Genomic DNA, 20,470 nt, shown 5'->3' on the forward strand with positions numbered 1-20,470 from the left:
TGCATGGGTCTTTTGGGGGGCTCTCTGTTCCGTGTGTCTGTTTTTATGCCAGTAAGTACCATACCGTTTTGATTACTGTAACTTTGTAATATAGTTTGAAATCAGGATTTGCAATGCTTACTGCTTTGTTCTTCTTTCTCAAGATCGCTTTGGCTATTTAAGGTCTTGTGATTCCATTGTTCTATTTTTGTGAAAAATACCATTGGAATTTTAAAAGGGATTGTATTGAATCTGTAGATTGGTTTGGGTAGTATGGACGTTTTAGCAATATTAATTCATCCAGTCCATGAGCATGGAATATCTTTTATGTCTTTGATTTCTTTTTCATCAGTGTCTTGTATAGATTTTTCAACTCTTTGGTTAAATTTATTCCTCGGTATTTTATTCTTTTCGATGCAATTGTAAATGGGATTGTTGTCTTAATTTCTCTTTTTGATAGTTATTAGTAGATAGAAACAATCGATTTTTGCACATTGATTTTGTATCTTGAAACTTCAATGAATTCGTTCTAATAGTTTTGCTGTAGAGTGTTTAGGTTTTTGTATACACAATATCATGTACATCTGCAAATAGTTTTACTTTGGCCTTTCTAATGTGGATGTGATTCCTTATTTTTTCCTTGTCTAATTGCTCCAACAAAGACTTCCAGTACTGTGGTTAATACAAGTGGTGGGAGTGGACATCTCTGTCTTGTTCCTGATCTTAGAGGAAAAGCTTTCAGCTTTTTTACTGTTGAATGTGATGTTAGCTGTGGGCTTGTCGTATATGGTCTTCATTATGTTGAAATATGTTCCCTCTATACCCACTTTGTTGAGAGTTTTTGTATCATAAACGGATGTTGAATTTTGTCAAAAGCTTTTTCTATATCTGTTGAGATATGATTTTTATCCTTCATTTTGTTAACATGGTATATTTCATTAATTGATTTACAAATGTTGAACCATCCTTGCATTTCTAGAATAAATCCCACTTGATCATGGTGGGTGACCCTTTTAATGTATTGTTGAATTTGGTTTGCTAATATTTTGTTGAGGATTTTTGCTTTGTGTCCATCATAGATATTGGCATGTAGTTTTCTTTTCTTTTGCTGTCCTTGTCTGGTTTGGCTGTCAGGATAATGCTGGCCTTGTAAAATGAGTTTGGAAGTGTTCCCACCTTTTCTATTTTTTAAAAAGTTTGAGAAGGATTGGTATTAATCCTCTTTTTAAATGTTTGGTAGAATTTATCTGTGAAGCTGTCTGGTCTGAACTTTTATTTGTTGGGAGGTTTTTGATTACTATTGGTAATTGGTCTGTTCAGATATTCTGTTTCGTGATTCAGACTTGGTAGGTTGTATATTTCTAGGAATTTATTCATTTCTTTTAGGTTGTCCGATTTGTTGATGTATAATTGTTCACAGTCGTCTTAGGATCCTTTGTATTTCTGTGATATCAGTTGTAACGTTTTCTCTTTCTGATCTTGAGTTCTCTCTCTTCCCTCCCTTCCCCATGTCAGTCTAGCTAAAGTTTTGTTTCACTTTTTAACAAATAGCTCTTGATTTCATTGATCTTGTCCATGGTCTTTTAAATCACTTTTCTATATTTCTGCTCTGGTCTTTGTTATTTCCTTCTTTCAACTAACTTTGGCCTTCCTTTGTTCTTTTTCTAATCCTTAGAGGTATAAAGTTAGGTTGTTTATTTGAGATTTTTCCTTTTTTCTTTTTGGTGTTGTCATTTATCACTAACTACTTCCCTCTTAGAACTCCTTTTGCTGCATCCCAGAAGTTTTGGCATGTTGTATTTCCACTTTCACTCGTTGCAAGGTATTTTTTATTATTTTTTCTTTGACACATTGGTTGTTCAATAGCATGTTAATTGCCACATATTTTGAATTTTTCAGTTTTCTTGTACTTGATTTCAGTTTCATATTGTGATTAGAAAGATGCTTGATATTTTATTCTTAAATTTATTACGACTTGTTTATTGGCCTAACATATGATCCATTTAGGAGAATGTTCCATATGTGCTTGAGAAGAATGTATATTTTGTTGCTTTGGATGGAACATTCTCTGTAAGTCTGTTAAATTCATCTGGTAGAACATGTAGTTTAAAGTTAGTGTTTTCTGTCTGGATCTTTCTGCTTCTGAAAGTGAGTATTAAAGTTCCCTACTATTATTGTGTTTCTGTGTATTTCTGCCTTAGATATTATTATTTGCTTTATATATTTATAAGCATTAATATTTACAAATGTTATATTTTCTTGTCAGATTGACCGCTTTATCATCTAATGACCTTCTTTGTCTCTTATTACAGTCTTTGTCTTAAAATTTATTTTGTCTTAGATACAAGTATGGCTATCTCAGCCTTATTTTAGTTTCAATTTACATGGAATTTTTTTCCCGTGGCTGTACTTTCAGTCTTTGTGTGTCCTTATATCTGAAGTAATTCTCTTGTAAACAGCATACAAATGGGTCTTGCTTTTGTTTTTTTCATCCATTCAGTCATTTTGTGTCTTTTGATTGGAGGACTTAATTATTGATAGGTTTGTACTTACTGCTGTTTTGTGAACTTTTTTTTCTGGCTGTTTGTAATTCCTTTATTCTTTTGCTCTTCCTTTGGGGTTTGATGATTTTCTGTAGTAGTATGCTTAGATTTCTTCCTGTTTATCTTTTGTGTATCTTCTACAGGTTTTTTCTCTGTGGTTACCAAGAGGCTTACATAAAGCAACTCGTAAATCTGTTTTAAGTTGGTAACAACAAGTTTGAATGCATGCTGATACTCTACATTTTTACTCTCCCCCCCACATTTTATGTTTTTGATGTCGTAACTTACAGGTTTTTATTTTATGTATCCCTTAATTATTGTATTTTGACTACTTTTATCTTTTAATTTTCACGTTGGCTTTGCGCGATTATTTCTTTGTTTTTAACTTTTGACATTCTAATGTGTTTTGGAATGGGTGTCTGAGTTCATCTTTTTTGGAACTCTGTGAGCTTTCTGGATCTGGATGTCTGTCTTCTTCCTCAGGTTAGGGAAATTTTCAGCTATTATTCAAATAAGTTTTCTGCCCCCTTTTGTCTCTCTTCTCCTTCTGACACCTCTATAATGTGAATGTTGGTCCACTTGATGTCTCATGAGTCCCTTAAGCTATCTTCACTCTTATTTTTCTTTTTGTTCCTCTGATTGGATGAGTTCCTCTGCCCTGAGTTTACTGTTCCATCTTCTGCTTCACCAGTTCACTGTTGAACTCCTCTATAGTACTTTTTCAGTTCAGTTATTGTATTCTTCAGCTCTATGACTTCTATTTGGTACCGTCTCTTTGTTGAAATTTTCACTTTGGTCATATATTTTCCATGAGCTCTGTGAGCATCTTTATGATTGTTGCTTTGAATTCTTTATCAGGTAAATCACTTATTTCCATTTCATTAAGATCTTTTTCTTGGTTTTTATCTCCTTTCATTTGGAATGGATTCTTTTGTTTCTTTGACACTCTGTGATGGTTTCTGTGCATAAGGTAAAATAGACACCTGTCCCAGTTTCGAAAGAGAGGCCTCGTGTAGGAGATGAACCTTATTGTTCAACCTTGTGCAAGCTGTTGCTTGTCTCTCAGACCTTTGTGATTGTCCAAACAGCCTACTTTATTTTTAATGGCTCCTGTTAGTTGAGGGTTTGCCAAGATTTGTCAGTGTCCCAATGGATAGACCTTAGCATCTAATTCAGGCTGATTTGAAGCTGGACTCTTGGGTAATAGCTTTTAAAGCAGTGGTCCCCAACATTTTTGGCAGCAGGAACTGGTGCTCCTGTGAGAATCTAATGCCTGATGATCTGAGGTGGAGCTGAGGTGGTGTCGCTAGCGCTGGAGAGCGGCTGTAAATGCAGATGAAGCTTTGTTTACAGTCCCATCTGCCACTCATCTACTGCTGTGCAGCCCAGTTCCTAACTGGTCCGTGGCCTGGGGGTTAGGCACCCCTGTTTTAAAGTATGGAAATATGCCTATTTGGGGCAAATACTGGGAGAAGGGTATTTATGTCTTCTCTCTCTGTACCGAGTCTTGGGGTTATAGCCAGTTAAGAGCTGTTGGTTTGCTACAGTCTGGTTGATCCTGTAAACACAAGCCCACTGGCCATCAGGGCCAGACTGTCTAGGGATGTGTCCTCTGGGCAGCAGTCACAAAAACTTGTCAGATGTGTACATAAACTCCTTTCTTGGAGACACTGGGCTGATTGGAGGGACAGCACCAAGGTGGTGCCTGCTGATCTCCCCATCTCTGGAGAGGATTATAGTCAGCCCCTATTTGTATGTTGAGTTAGAAGCCTGCCCCTTAGGGAACAGCTGTGTGGCAAGCTACATGTCCTCTTTCACAAAAAGACTGGGGTTATCTTTCAGTCTGCTGACAATATGCTCTGCCAAGGTAGGGGGTAGTTGGTTAAGAACTGGTTCTTTCTTTAGTTTTATAGGACCCATAACTGTAAGCACCACTGGCCACTAAAGCCCGGTAGTCAAGGGGTATCTTCTCGATGGCAGGTGCAGTATGTGCAGAAGCTCTTTTTCAGGAGATACCAGCAACCTGGAGCAAGGCAGAGAGAGAGAGAATGTGAATAGCATCTGTCTTTGGAGGTCTCTGCTGAGGATTGCAGTCCACTTTTAGATGTTTCATTAGAAGCCTGCCCCTTAGGCTGTACCTAATGCTTGGCCCCTAGATGTGTGCTAAGTTAGATGCCTACCTTTTAGGCTAACTCTTTAAGATAAGCAAATAGGTCTCTATCACAGAAAGACAGGGTACCTTTCAGTCAGCTGTCTCTGTATTAGACCCTGGGATGGGTGAGTCTGTGTCTGCACACCCTTTAAGAACTGTTTCTGTGATTGCTATAGTCTGGTGGGTCTCATGGATGCAAGTCCCATTGGCTTTTGAATCGAGATATTTCCCAGGGCTCATCTTTCATTTGCAGGTCTTAAAAGTTGGGGTGCCTGGTGTTCAGACCTCTTCACTCCTCAAGGAGCAGCTCAGGGTTGTTGAGTTTCCTCCCAACTGTGGGTTGCTCTGCCAGGGATGGGGTTTTGGGCAAGATTTTGTCTCAGGTTCTCCTACCTGTTTCAGTGTGCATCTTTTCTTGTTTGCTCAATTTATGTGTCATCTGGTTTTGAGGTTTCTTTCAGAGGAAATTATTTTGTAGGTAGTTGAAGATTTGGTGTATTCATGGGAGGAGGTGTGTTCAGGATCCTCCTGTGTTGCCATCTTGAACCTTTATATTTTATTTCTAAGAGAAGGGGATGTGGTTTGTGGTCACAGAATACTTTTTTCTGGGGTATAACATGAATAATATTATTTACATGCATACATACAATAAACTGATATAGGCAGAATTTTAAGATGGCTCCTATTATCCCCACCTCCTGCTGTACATACACCTTCTTTTCATTATCCAAACACAAATTGCTTTGAAGTGATTCTGCAGATGTAATTAGGTCCCAAATCCAGTAATTATCTGAGAAAGTTTGACAAGAGATTAAGAGAGATTATCTGAGTGGGTTTGACAAGAGATTCAAAATGTGAGAGGGATTTGTTGAGGGAGGGTCTCATTACTGGTTTTGAAGATGGCAGTGAATGCAGGTGGCCTATAGGAGTTGAGTGGCCCTTAGCTGGCAGACTAACGGAGACTTCTGTCCTACACCTGCAAGGAACTGAATTCTGTCATAACTTCTTAAGCTTGGAGGAGGATCTTGAGTTTCAGATAAGAATTCAGTTCAGCAGACACATTGATTTTTTTTGTCTTGTAAGTCCCTGAGCAAAGAACCCAGCTATATGGTCCCTGAACCTCTGACCTACAGATCTGTGAGCCGAGAAATAAGTATTGTTTTAAGCCTCTAAGTTTGTACTAATTTATTATAGAAGCAATAGAAAACTAAAACAGCTGAATATTTTACTTCACAAAGCTGCAAGTATTATTTGTTAAATATTTATTGATGTTAAATCCATATTATACCAGCACAACAATCCAAAGTAGTATGATAATACTATTTTTTTTTTATAAATACAACATAAAAGGTGGCAAAATAATGCTACTTAATCCCAAACCCAGCAAATTAGCAAAAAGTCACATTTAGAAAAATTTGGCAAGTAAGATATGACATAAGTCATAATACTACAATATAGATAAGTCCATGAGGGACTTTGTATGGTATCTTAAATTCCATGTTAGTAATGCACATAAGTGTGGTCAAAGAAACTTGTACCACTCTGCATGGAACATCTACCACCCAGTGCTCAAGCCTATTAATCATTTAAAACTTGGTTGGTTGGTGTTCTTACAAAGAAGTAGAAAGCTGTACATGTGAAGCAGTAATATGAAATATATGGGGTGGTACAAAGATATAAAATTATTTTTAAAAATACTACGTATTGAGTAACTGAACTAAGAGAGTTCAACATTTTTATTATAAATAATGAAAGATATATGTGTTTTGCATAAGGAATACAGTGTTTTCTTCTCATGGCAAAGTACCATTAAAGCCTCGGGTTTTATAATAATAGGCCAAATTGGTTTTTTCTCCTTTTTAAAGTTTATTGGCTCCGACTTAAAACCATCAAGTCTGGTCAGAATCAACTCAGTCTAGCTGATGCAGAATCATGTGCATTTGAAAATCAGTCTTTGTTGAGATGTCTTTACTAACTACTCAGGACCCAGCACCTTCTTAAGGCTTAAGGTTTCATGGCAGCAGGTAAGTGAATAATATTTTCCATTCACCATGTCTTGGTACCATTGAAAAAATACATTATGGCACAAACCTAACCTGTTTTTGTCTTTCCTGAATCTCCATTTCCCTCAAGTAGACTAGATGCTACAGGCAGTTTCTCATTTATGCCAATCTTGCATTCTCAGTCCATTTTCAACTTGCTCTAAACATCTAAAATATTCAACTACTACACAAACTTCAGACACACTATAATTTCCATAGCACATGTGCCTCCAAACTTCTAGCTGAACCTAAATCTCCTGACTTGTGAATGGCAGTGTTTTTTCACCTACATGTTAGATTTAATTTTCAAGAAAACCAAAGAAAAGCCTGGCCTTTAACATGTCTCCTGTCCCTTCTACTTTTATCTAAGTGAATACAATGTTCTAAGTATGCCGGTAACTTTTTCCTTCATTCTCTCCACTTCTTCCAAACTTGTTTTCTCCAAATTCTATATTCCTTGGTCTTCTGGATGGTTTGGATGCCTTTCTTGGAATGGACTAATATATTTCTACTTAATTCAGAATACTTTATTAAAATTAGCCTTTTAATATGGGTTGTAAATAAAGTTTTTACCAAGGTAGCATGAAAATATAACACGTAAAAAAAAGGTTAACCTTGTTAGAAAACTCTTGCTATTATTAAAATTAAGGCAATTCCTTCCTTCCTTATGATTTACTTTAAAACCATTTGCAAAGACAAGGCATTTACTTGGATTTCTTTGCCATTTCCTCTGCCTTTTTCATTCTTACATATTGCACTCAGTTCACTGTAGCTGTCTGAGTACACTGCCACTTGAGAATCATTTTAGTATTATTTGTGGTACAATTGCCTCATTTTAAGCATTCCACACTATCGTGCTATGTAGCACCTAAAGCTAGTGTTTAAAGGCACTTTTGATAATACAAATTGTGGTTATCTTTGAACAGCTGGTATCCTTTAGCATTTCAGACCATTTCAGCACATCAGTTAGAAAGTTTTAAAGTGGACGATGAATGTGAATTTACTATGCAATGTGTACCTTTCTATTAGCACTGCCTACTTAAACTCTAAATTTGGTATATTTATTAAGAAAACTATTTAGATTTTTTTATTTCTTATAGTCAAAGGTATGTTTTTGCCTTTTACATGGTGTGACAAAGGAATATGTTGGTCAAGACAAGGCTGTTTCAGTGTTTCAGCTTTAACAAGAATGTCGTATTACAGGTCCTCACTTTCTACTAAGCCGGTGTTCAGTGTCAGGTGAGATGGGCTGGCTTCAGGCTGGAACGCTGCTTTGATGTCTAGTCCCTGGTCCGAAAGTGCTGCATAGCGACTGGCTGAGGGGCGTACTTTTTTGGGCTTGGTGCTCTGTGGCTGCTGATGCCACTGGGCTACAAACAAACAAAAAATTAGGACGTTTTAACCAGGATATAATTGGAAAGCCTTTAGATGTTTCAAGTAATTATAGAATGTCTTTTGATATACCCCCAGGCACATGTTCTTTATGAAAGACTGGACACATCCATGGTAGAAATACTAAAATTTAAGGATAGTAGAACTATAACAGCTAGATAATAAAGTATAAATACTTGCTGTAGCACAGGGAATCCCTTGAAGTAGTCTTAAGTTTCCTAATACACCTCTCCCGCCTGAAAAAAAATCTTGAGAGCTCAAAATGTATCAATGCCACAATAATTAGAGTAGTTTGGTATTCTGGATGGATGTTTTAACACTGATCAAAAGGAGGATGAGGTCACTCATTTCCTTAAAATCCTCACAAAGTCATTATTCAAGGAATGAAATTCTTAACTTCTAGTTAGTTTTATGTCAACAGATCACATAATGCTTTTGTACCAGTTTTAAATTCAATAGGAATGATTTTCTTTAGGATGCATGTAGACAAATGCACAAACCTATTGCTCAGCTGCTTTAAGATACATTAATGGGAAAAGCACCAAGCCACATAAGTATGCATTCCAATGGTACACACATTTAGAGTGCATTAAGACACTGTGATAAGATTATAGTAGAAGAAATGTTAGACAATCATTTGTAGAACACCGTAACAATAATGTGGAAAACGTGGTTATGCCTTTGCCTACTGTTAACGCCTAAGGATGCTTGAGTAAGGAAGCCACAACTGACTAGCCAACATAAATCAACATGCATATTTTGCTAATAGTGCAAAGTTCCTGAATGATACTTGAGTATTTGTTCTCCTGGTGTAGTTCACTATTAATGTTGAGAAACTATAAATAGAAAGAGAAAGAGCAATATGAAAGTTTTGGCCAAAAACCACTATATAAGATTAAAGTAATGTAATTAGCTCTCCAGATATCTAATTTTTCATAATTTAATGCATAAATGCAACAAGATGAGATGAAGTGGCACTCACTGTAAACATCAAGCCTGGCAGTACAGGACACAATCCCTGCTTCATTCTTGGCTGACACTGTATACCACCCGGCATCTTCTTTTGTGGCTCCCTGAATTAGCAGGCAGATGTAGCCATGATTATCCTGGTGCATGCTGGAGAAAAGGATAAAGTCATTAGGGTTCTAAATTTTTAAAAAATGGCTTTGGACACGAAGCATTATTTTTAATTAGATCATTAGAAACAGAATTGTGCAAGTAGTGGATAATAGGGTCATACTTATTCTGGAGAGGCTACTGGCCCCATTAAAGTTAATGGGAGAGAAGAGCAGACGTCAAGAGGTTGAATAAATCTGTGCACTTAATTTCTAGTTAAGGATCTGCCCTTACAAAACCACTGAATAGTTTGTCACCACTGAAGCAAATGAACTCTTTTCTTTTAGGTATAAACACACAAAAATCATTATATTAAGTTATAATGTGCTTCATCACATACCATTATAGCTTCTTTCTAAATAAAAGTTTAATTATAGATTAGGGTAAATATTTTTGTCTTTGCTATCATCAATAGCATGACTTTTATACAGATTTATGTGCTGTAGAAAGTGTATCTTTTTATGTGTCATTAGGACCAACCAGTTAAGGATTGGGTTAAGTCACTGTGTATTCTCACCTCACTCGGTCAGTACTGTAAGTGAGTGATTCATTTTCTTTCTTCCAAAATATCTGAGGCGGTGGCACTCCTGAAACACGGCATTCCAGTCGCACTGGGTACCCATCAGCAACGCCTGTGTTTTGCAGCTTCTCAATAAACACGGGAGGTTTGTGTGCTTCCTTAGCTACAAAAACATGAGATGATCTATCACTGATAGGTAAAAGGAGTACTACAAAGAATTCAGAAGCTTTTTGAAATATTGCTTAAATATATATTTTATGACACCATTTTTCACTTCAGGTGGTACGACGCTAGTCCTCTCTCCAAATTATTCTTTTACTAAGAAAGGTTCCTGTGCTTCATTCCGCTCATTTCTTCAATTAATTCAGTTCTGAGAGCCCCACACAGTCCACTGGCCATCTGCTGCACGGAATGCCTGTCTGACAGGCTGCATGAGACCCCTAAATCATTGCTAGCATCTGGGGTGGCTTCATTACTAATTATGTTACTGTGCACTCTCTGCTTTTACCAATCACTGCCACCTAGTGACAATGAGGAGGAATCTGATTCACTTAGATTCCCTCCCTGCTGTCTGAAATGTTTACTATGAAGATTTTTAAGTCCTGGCTTAATTGGAACATACCATAGAATTTAAAGTGTGGGTGGCAGGGGTTGGGGGGGTGGAATAAAGGAGAGGCATCGTCATCTAAAATTGGTAGCTTTAAAATAGTTACCTATAAAGTAGGAATGTACGTCCTACAAATTTCAATTTGTATTCTTTCTAGGGCTATAAAAAAGACAACTTAATTATTACCTTGAAAGAAGCCATAAAAAAGAGCGAGCTTCATTAGTCTGAAAAATTCAGAGCTTATTGTTAATAATACTCTAAGTATCACCATTCAATGGGAAATTGTTTTCTTGGATCTGAGATAGAAACAATTGCAGAGAAATAGGTTTAGTTATTTTCTTCTGAGCTACTAACATGTCTTTTTCCACCACTCTCATCCTCTAGAGTGACAAATATATCGAAGCAGCCAAGGAGAGACAAGTGAAAAAGATAAAAATTCTACCTGAAATTTTTAAATACCTGAGACTTTGAACTATGTAGAAGGTTATCTAACCTAGGCTATTTTGGGGGAATAGACTTCACTTTGAAAAGAATATAAAATATATATAAAACTAACATCTACTATTTTGGAGCACTGCTATGCAGGGTACTGGTGATTCAGAGCTTCATCGATACTATGAGGCATTACGTTCTCCATTTTACATATGGGGAAACTGAGTTGCAGAGATGTTATATATTTGCCAAAGGACAGAGCCAGTAAACGAGAGCAGGGCTTGGAACTGAGATTTGCTGTCAAAGACTTTGCTTTCAGTAACAGCACTCTGCCATCCTCTAACAGAAGTGCCACCTGAGTCATATAGAGATGTCTATGTCTCAGACCCTCAAGTGTCAGTCCTGAAGGACAGATAGCACATTTAACAAGAGAAAATCGGTTTTAGTCTGATGAGGGATAGTTGGGGGAACATTTAACAAGAGAAAATCGGTTTTAGTCTGATGAGGGATAGTTGGGGGAATGAATGAAATCAATCCTAGTAATATCGAATACTTAACACAGAGTTTAAAAGCATAGCTAACACATAGCACCACAATCCAGATGTGAAAAACATCTTTGTGCTATTATTAAGACCTCCTGGGTTTTATTCTCATTGCTACTTTATTTGTTGAAAGAGCTCAGCAGCTCACTGTTTGGAAGAGCACTAGGAGTCAACAAATCATTTGAGTCTGGCCCTCAGCTGACTAATGGGACCCTGGGTAAGCCACTTAAATAAGAAAATTTGCTCTGATTACCTCATAGGGCTGTTATGAATACTGTGTATATGAGGTGCTTTGCAAACAGAGGTGTAAGAAATAAACATTGTTTCTTTTTAAAAAGAGAATATCAGTCTTATGCTCAGCTCCTAAAGATGATGTAACTCCATAAATTTATTGTCCTTATCTAAGGGTAAGACTTTAATCAATTAAAAAGCAAATCTGAATATGACTATGACATTTGGGGTAATGTTTAAAATTTTCAAATTTTGAAATTGGTGCATGCTACTTTAAAAACTAGGGAAAGATGGAGAACTTTATACACAGGCATATTCTTATACGTTAAGTCTGGTCTTGGAGCCCATGCTGCTGCTGTGCTTTCCTCACAAGAAGCACCAAGATCCTTTTCTTTCTTTGCTAGGCTAGTGGAAGAAAGATTAATAATAATGGCTACACTGAAGAAAAGTCAGTGATCTTCTGTACCTTATAACATGTCCTAATTGGCTATTTTCCATATTGGTTACTAATGCAGGATTAGTTTATTTTTCTAAATATGATGTTCATTCTGGGAGAGAAAAAGGATTCACAGACAAGCATACCTGCAACCACAAGCTCCAGGCTGAACGAGTTCTGTCCTGCTCGATTGGTGGCTATACACGTGTAGATGCCGGCATCTCGTGATGTGACAGGCTCTATGATCAGAGAGTGCACCCCATTCTCACGGACGAGCATCTTGTGAGCACTGTCGGGGCGGACTGGCTTTCCGTCTAGTTGCCAGCTTAGATCTGGGGTTGGTAATCCACTGACCTAAACAAGGAAATGCATATAAATTTCTTTAATATTAAAACAATGAAATCGACAACTAAGAATCCAGCCTAAATTCCTCCTTTGGTAGGACAGGAGATGGCTTTTAGAATCAGGTCATGTTAGTCTTTTGGTTAAAACCTTCCAGTGGCTTCCTAAGCATGCATGGCTCATTTCTAAACATTCCTTATAACACAACCTAGAGAAAAGTGAAATGGGGATTAAAAAAATTTTTCTGTCATCATCTTATCTCACCAAGGGTTACAACGATTACTGGGATGGCAGCAGCACAAGGCCCTGAGCTCTTTGGAGAAAGATGTTCAACCATAATAGCACTAACAAATACTCAGATTTGGGAAGCAAACAGCAATAGTTAGGCAGCTTGGCTTCTGAGAGGGTCAGGCTCCCATTTATACACTATAACGCTTCTCATCAAAGAGTTGCCATAGCCATGGAGACATTAGTTAATGCATCTGTCAGCACGTAGGCCTATTACTATTATTTTATAATCCTTGAAATTGAGTAAGAAGAATAGGAAATTACCCAGAAAGCCATATCAACAAATTAGCATCAGAATGGAAACATCATAAAATCTTGAGACCATGACAGTTGTGTTGACCAGAGATCAGACAAAAACCCATTTAATTGCTAGTAAATAAGCTGTGCTGTGAAGGGTGAGGATGGTTGCCATCTGTCAACTCTTTACAGCTTTGCTCTTGATTTTGAATGGGAAGAAAAGCACCATTAAAGAAGGCCTTTTTACATCACCCCAAATTTACTAGTGGGAAATTACATACAAAAATATGTCCATTGGGCTATAAAATTCTTTTGAAGTCCCAGCTCTGCCCAAATCAGCCAGAGAACTCATAAATTCCATTCCTGCTATGTAATATTCACTTATACTACCTAAAAGATGCCTCCCGCAAACAAAGGTCTAGAGAATTTAAAGGAAATAAAGGTAAATTTAAATTTCTGGTCAAAAGGACAAAGAGATTTTGGAAGCAAACAACAGTAGGCAGATTGGCTTTTAAGAGGACCAGGTTCTCATGTCCTCCCATCTGTCTCCACGTGCTGTCTCCCAACTCTCCATATGCACCCATTTCACCTATCTGGAGGTCAGTGGAAGTGGTATGAAGATTTAGGAGTAGACACTTCTGGTCAGGTTCTAGGCCCTTCCCAAGCTTAGAAATAAAGTAGCACTCCTTGTTCCCACTTTACTGGGTTAAAACCTGGACAAGGAGGGCCATGGACTGAAGCCGCAGTATGTTTAGCAGGAGAGATGCCTAAAGCACTGTGCATTCTCAACCCACCTCATTCACAATGTACCTGTGCCAGCTGGATATAGCTATTCATATTAAGGCAAACTGAAATGCCAGGTTTTTCTGCCCCTTTTCTAACCCCAGCCTTTTTGGTTGTGTAAAGAAAGCCTGATATCAAGAATTTAAGGTCATTTGATTAGGTCATAATTTGAACAGATCATTTTATTCTTTTTATACATTTCTATAAGCCCAGATTTACTTTTGAAAAAAACAATGCCCAAATCCTCTAAACAACTTGTGTTCTGCAATTCCAAAGAGAACCAGCAGAGGGAGGCCAAATCTTAAAATCTTATCTTTATGAGCTAAATTTTGAATTCAGATCAGTAAATAGTGGGAAAAAAAACCAAAAAAACAAATTTCAGAGATTCTTAAACATTTTTGGCCTCAAGCTCCTTTGGGAAATTGACAAGAGCTGTTTCACACACAATTTTTTTTGCAATTTCAGAGTTCAGAGGTGCAGTGAACCTGCCTACTCTAGGTTAAGAAGCCTTGCTATAGAATAGATGAAAGAAGGCTGCCACTCTAACTTCACTTAGAAATAGGAAATGGGAGGAACAAAAGTCAGAGTAGATATTGCATGAATAAAGAGTGAAGATCAACTAATTAATGATTAGGACATACGACAGATTCAATACAGTTATTTTTTTAACAACGGGAAACTTAAAGGGATAACTCTCCCAGTGACTTTCTGGAGTATGATATATATATGGTTCTACATAATGAACATATTTAATAAACATTTAAAAATAAACGAAAAGAATGATTTCAAACCATATATAAACATCCCATATATTTCACTAGCTTTTTTCTCTTAAGCTGGAAAACATTTTAAAGATGTACACTTTAAATAATTTCCCCAAACGGAACTAAAGAGAAATGACAATGGAGAAGGAATACTATAGATTTATAAGCAATAACAAGCTCTTACTTTGCAATCCATTCTGCACAGTTTTCCTTCTTGAACAGTCAGATCTCCAGGAGCCTGCAAGAAGTGAGGTCTGAAGAACCTCTCCTGAATTGGTTCATTTTCATCTCCACTGTCCCTTGATCTAGAACGAGGCCTTAGAACGAAAGAGATAATAGATGATGGGTGGTTGGATAGCCAGCAGTTATTTTTAGGCTCTAAGTCATCTGTTTTTTTAAAAACTAATACATAAAGTAATATAATATCCTTACCTGATTTCTATTCCCAAGGTTTTTACTCAAACTCAGCAAAATCTTGTTTCATTTGGAATTTTATAAATTTAAGTCTAAATAGTTCTCTTCTCCTAATCCTTAAAGCTAGTATAAATCATAAAAGGAGAAATAAGAAAAAAATGGCGCACTCTGTATTAACATATTTTTCCTAAATCTTTTTAAAGCTGTATGAGAAATAGCAGCAGCTACTGCTCATTTATTACCAAATCTTTTTAAACAAAAAATTGTAACTTTCTGCTGTGATTTTAAACTTATAGGAAAATAAGTTCTTAGTATTTTAGAAAAATTGAATATCTTTCTAATAAAAATTTCTTATTATATTAATCAGGAAAACGAATTACAGTTTTAGGCAAGTTTTCTTTTATATCGGTTATCCATGTACCTGAAGACACGGATAACCTGAAGATGTGAAGTTTTGCTTTGTTTTAAAATAAAACTGTGCAAATCTCCCAGATTTTGTGTCTGTTTCTTGCTTTTAACTATGTGGCCAGAGGTACTTTAAAGAACAATACAATTTAAAGTAATTACAGGGAAGACTTAAGAGCGAGATGTTAAATTCTGTCAGTAATCACTAGAAGGTAAGTTTAAAAACACTTACCTAGAAAAAGTAAGAAGGAACAAAAGAATAATATATTAGGCTAATAATTATCAGCTTTTTAAATATAGTTTACTCTTCTTCAAGTACAGACATATTTTAACAACTTGTTTTTCTAGGAGACACTAAGACATGGAAAAGCTTAAATATATTAAAGACCACAAGAAAAGCAAGAGAATGGATATGCTGCTAAATGTGTTTACAGCCATAGATAAAGGCTTAGGATCCTGTGAACAGATATTGCCACAAACAAGTTAGAATTAAATCTGCACATGCTTAGATGCCAGAATTATCTTCCAGATGTTGAACAAAGGGCTCTGTGGATCCAGTCACACAGGGCAGTACAGACACACCATTTGTTTGTTGTTTACTCAGTTTTTCCTATATACCTTTGTGAGTTTAACTTAGTAGGTGTTCTCCTCTCCAAAGGTGTTTGCACCTGTGGCCTCTATTTTATAGTCACGACTATCTGAGCATGCTGTCTGTAAAATATTTAAATAGGATCCCAAGATGATATCTTTTCCCCATCCCTGCCTACCATTATTTCATCAGCATCCCTGCATAAACTCAGGGCTACTGGGAATGAAAAGCACACTCTATAGTTAACAGATATTTTTTGAACATTTAAAGTATGGCAGATATTATGGTCTAAAACTGTTTTGAACTAAGTAAAAAATGAACATTAGCAGACTAGCTGATTTTAAGAAATCTCATGGCAGTAGTTTATAATGGTCAATCCATATAGCTCTTGGTTAGAGGAGTTTGATTTTCAACATTTGTGTACTATTTACTAGTATTTTCATTAAGGTAACTGTCATTTAAAGGCACCGAGTCTTGATTTCTTCAAGTATAAATTGGGCTCTATTTAACAAAGTTGAGCTAGTATATCTATCTGAGCAGGCTTAGCACACGTTAGTAAATGTTTGCTCCCTTCCCCTTTCTCAATAGCAAAGGAGCACAGTAATTAAGGAGCCATACATTGTACACACTTTAAGACTGTATTCACATTCTGTCTTCAAACTATGTTCACTTTTATGGTCATACTATGATTCTAATAGTATTGAATTACAGTAATAATAGTAACACCTATGAGAAAGAACATCTGAGATACCTTCTGACATGCGGATGGCCTGAAGGAGAGCGGGGACTGCGACCTCTTTGGTTGACAGCTTGTACCATTAGCCGTCCAGTACAACTGACGCGGCCCTGTCCGAGACATCAGGAAAAGAACTTATTTGCTATGTAAAACAAATAACCATTAAGCAAAGTTTATTTTCCTGTTCTCTATAAGACATTAACAAACCAATGTGCCATATTAGTAATGACATCAATCCCTGTCAGAAACATTTTCTCTGAATTAAAAAACCTTTACTGTTTTACCTAGGATGGTATTTAAAATGACAGTCCTCACTGAATGATTTGTAATCTGCTCAAGTCTCCCTAACAGGTGAAGCTGAGTCGTAAAATGTAGCATCAGGACATTACTGTCTTGTGATGATCTCAGTTTCATGGACAAATAGCTACTGGTTGTCATTAAATCTGAAATCAAACTAGATGATTTTAGTTTTCTGTCAGATCTTTTCAGCAACATATTTATTAAATGTTTGTGGTATCCCTCCCAAAAACCACATATTAAAAGAGAGAGATGCCAGCATGATAAAATGGGCATCATGTAAGAAGTATGCATAGGGATGACAAGGAGAGTGTAATGAGTATAGGAAACCATGTTTGCATGAAATGAACATATTTGAGATTTAAAAACCAAGAAGCAGTTAAATACCTAAATTAGGTCCATGCATATATAATGTCTCAGACCCATAATAACACAATACCAGCAATGGTGAATTTAATAATTTGTGACATGAAAAACAGTAGTCCCCCTAATCTGCAGTTTCACTTTCTGCAATTTCAGTTACCTGCGATCAACTGTGGTCCAAAAATATTAAATGGAAAATTCCAAAAGTAAACAATATTAAAGTTTTAAATTGTTCTCTGAGTAGCATGATGAAATCTCATGCTGTCTTGCTCCATCCTACCTGGACCACGAACCATCCCTTTGTCCGGTGTATTCACAGTGTACATACAATGCAGTAAGATTTTGAGATCACAGTCATATAACTTATTACAGTACATTGTTATAATTGTTCTATTTTGTTAGTTGTTGTTTTTAACTTCTTACTTTATCATGAGTATGTGCGTTTGGTGCTACCCGAGGTTTCAGGCATCCATTGGGGGTCTTGGAACATATACCTTGCGGATAATGGGAGACTGCTATATCATTTGATATTTACAAGATCATTTTAGGTTAGATCATTTAATCTTTACAAGATTCTTGTGAGACAGAAATAGTGCCCCAGCTTTTGCAGAAGAAAAAACAAAGGCTTGAACAAATTCAGTGATTTGCTCAAAGGTTTTGGAAAGTCAAGACTCAAATTCAGGTTAGGGAATTTTTTTAAGCAACCAATATCTGTTTCCCCAAATTCAAGGTTAAAGATTTAACTCATATCTTTTTCTAATCACGTAAGTGATTAGTTAATATTAATTTCCCTGTGGAGCTTCTGGATTTCATACCACAAGGAAAAATCTATCCAAATTAAAATTGTTTATTGAAGCAGCAAAACAAATAGTAAGGAAGCCATATTCCATATATATTCCATATAGCTGAAGGTATTTGTGTAAAACAAAACATACTGTCTTGTCCTCAGATTTCAAAAAGAATCGTGGGTCTTATATGTTCATTTGTTAAAGTATCTACTGGGATGCATCTGCTGGGTAATTTATAATGGGTGTCTTCTAAGCAAGTCACACCTATAGCAGGTACAGATTTGGAAGGGTTCGATGAAATTAATTTTCAGATTTCAAGCTAGCTTAGGGAATCACAAGTGTTTGCCAAAAGCTCAGTGCAAGAGAATTTATGTCATGTGGCCTAAACTTCAGATACAATTAATCTAAGTTAGAAATAATTCCCCTTCATAATGTTATATTTCATGTCTCCCTGGAAATTTTCAGGATAGGCAGTATTTTAACTGTTACCTCAATAGCACATCCTGTGAATGCTGGAGGAAGTTACATATCTAATGGTGTCAGACTACTTGAGAGTGTTTCTTTACAACCACCTCTTTGTATTTGGTAACTCCTAATTCTCCTATCTGTATTATATCCCTACGAGTCTTTGCCTTTTCTGGGTGGTTATGGCCCTCAAGAAGTCCAGGATTTGGGCATATCCCCTCTGGAAGCCCCACTGCCTGGATTCCTGCCCTTCCCTGAATGCTGCTGTGGGGTTTTTTCCTCTGTGTTTCCTCCACTGGTGTCCTCGTCCCAACCCACTCTCAGTTGTAACTCAGAAAGCAGTTCTTCAGAACACACAGAACACGTCTTGCTTCTGTGAACTCTCTATATTGGCAACTTGGAATGAAAATGGGCGTCAGTGGTAAACTTTATTTTGACTGCAAATGTAAATGCGGGCTGCTCTTCAACCTTAGCTAGAATTCCATAAGTCTAATGAGTACCACAACTGCGTCTCATTTTTCCTGCCCCTCAGTGCTCTTTATGCTGGGATGAACCCCAGTCACCTTTGTATGACACTCCCTAGCTCTGGCATCAGTCTGGGTTTGTAAACCAGTTCTGCCCTTGATAGCTGAGTGACTTCAGGCAGGTAACTTAACCGCCTGTGTTTCTTATCTGTAAAAGAGAACCATATATTTAATTCCACATTGGGTTCCTTAAGAAGATTAAATGAGTTAATAGGCATAAAATACTTGATATTGTGTTTTCTGTACATAGTAAATGCTCAAAATGTTAAAATTATAGCACTGAATATGGATATAATTATAGCAACCTAATGAATATGAAGTGTACCTTAGAATTGTTTAAACACAATTTTTTCCTACATGTAATGGAACTTGCTCGCTCCCTCCCTTCTTCCTTTTTTTGTATTAGGATGTAAAATACTCTTTAGCACAGAAGGCAGAATATGTGGAGAGTAGATCAACCTTTTTAACTTATGCTAGCACTCGAAAGGCACACAGGTATATTCAAGATGTTTAGATGATGGCTGCATTTAAGGTATGAGATGAAAGATATCCTACTCAGCTCTAACCATCTGACTAAGCTTCGTATAAGCCATGCTTCTTTTTCTCTCTCCAAAAAAAATAAACAGGTTGCCATACTACTCTTAAAGGTTACACATTACTACAATGTTTTCAAGATTTTCACTGCTACTGCTTAGAACCATATACGCACAGTATTGACACAGATATTTCTTTAACTCCCAACATTTAAAAAAAAGGACTATGTTACCATTCACTACCTTTTTAATCCTACATAATCCTTTACTTCTGAACATAAAGGGGAAAGGTATGATCCTTGGAAGGCAGAATTATTAGTTTGATAGTGTTATTGACTAATCAGTAAATGACCAGGAGCATATAAAATTACCCAACAGATGCATCCTAGTAGATATTTTAACAAATGAACACATAAGACCCATGATTCTTCTTGGAGCCTGATCAGTAAATGACCAGGAGCATTTAAAAACCATCCAAACTGACAAGTTGTATAATTTTGACATTTTCATTTGGGGGGGAAAAAAAAAAATCCAGAATTCAGTGAAGCATTTTTGAAAAAGTGCCTCCAATGTGCACAATTGAAAGTTCAGGTTTTTAAGTCTGAACATTTTGTGTATGAGGAAGATCATACAAAATGAAAATTAAATAATGTTAATCATGATAATGTGCCAATTAACCCTAGTAATCATAATAATTAGTAGGCTCTGGTGCACATTAATGCTATTGCATTTGCTGTTAACTTTCTCATTTCTGTCTGCTTTATTATTAACACATGAATAATGGAAGTGAATGTTTAAAGTGAAGCTTGAAATGAGCCAGGCAACCTTACAATGCTAAAACAAAACACAGTCAACAAACTAACTGTAAATTTAACTCAGCTGTGTGTTCCTTTTCTATTCCAAACAAATCCACAGAATTTAAAGCTATAGTACAAGTAATAAGTTTGAAT

The 20,470-nt window shown here is 36.5% G+C and overlaps 2 protein-coding genes across 6 annotated transcripts in view; one reads left to right on the forward strand and one right to left on the reverse strand.

Moving 5' to 3' along the window:
* Positions 1-20,470, forward strand: part of CBR4 (carbonyl reductase 4) — a 100,043-nt gene that overhangs the window by 49,135 nt on the left and 30,438 nt on the right. The window lies entirely within an intron of this gene.
* Positions 5,920-20,470, reverse strand: part of PALLD (palladin, cytoskeletal associated protein) — a 316,986-nt gene continuing 302,435 nt past the window's right edge. For all 3 annotated transcript variants that reach the window (XM_039876334.1, XM_039876333.1, XM_039876335.1), the window contains 6 exons: positions 16,566-16,660; positions 14,591-14,723; positions 12,139-12,346; positions 9,742-9,907; positions 9,091-9,224; positions 5,920-8,086 (listed from right to left, as the gene is read on the reverse strand). In XM_039876334.1, coding sequence (XP_039732268.1) covers positions 7,914-8,086; positions 9,091-9,224; positions 9,742-9,907; positions 12,139-12,346; positions 14,591-14,723; positions 16,566-16,660 — 909 coding nt within the window. In that variant the 3' untranslated portion in view covers positions 5,920-7,913. The remainder of the gene's footprint in view (positions 8,087-9,090; positions 9,225-9,741; positions 9,908-12,138; positions 12,347-14,590; positions 14,724-16,565; positions 16,661-20,470) is intronic.

This window comes from Pteropus medius, unplaced genomic scaffold (assembly GCF_902729225.1).
Source record: "Pteropus medius unplaced genomic scaffold, Ma_sr-lr_union100, whole genome shotgun sequence".
Classification (NCBI taxonomy): Eukaryota; Metazoa; Chordata; class Mammalia; order Chiroptera; family Pteropodidae; genus Pteropus; species Pteropus medius.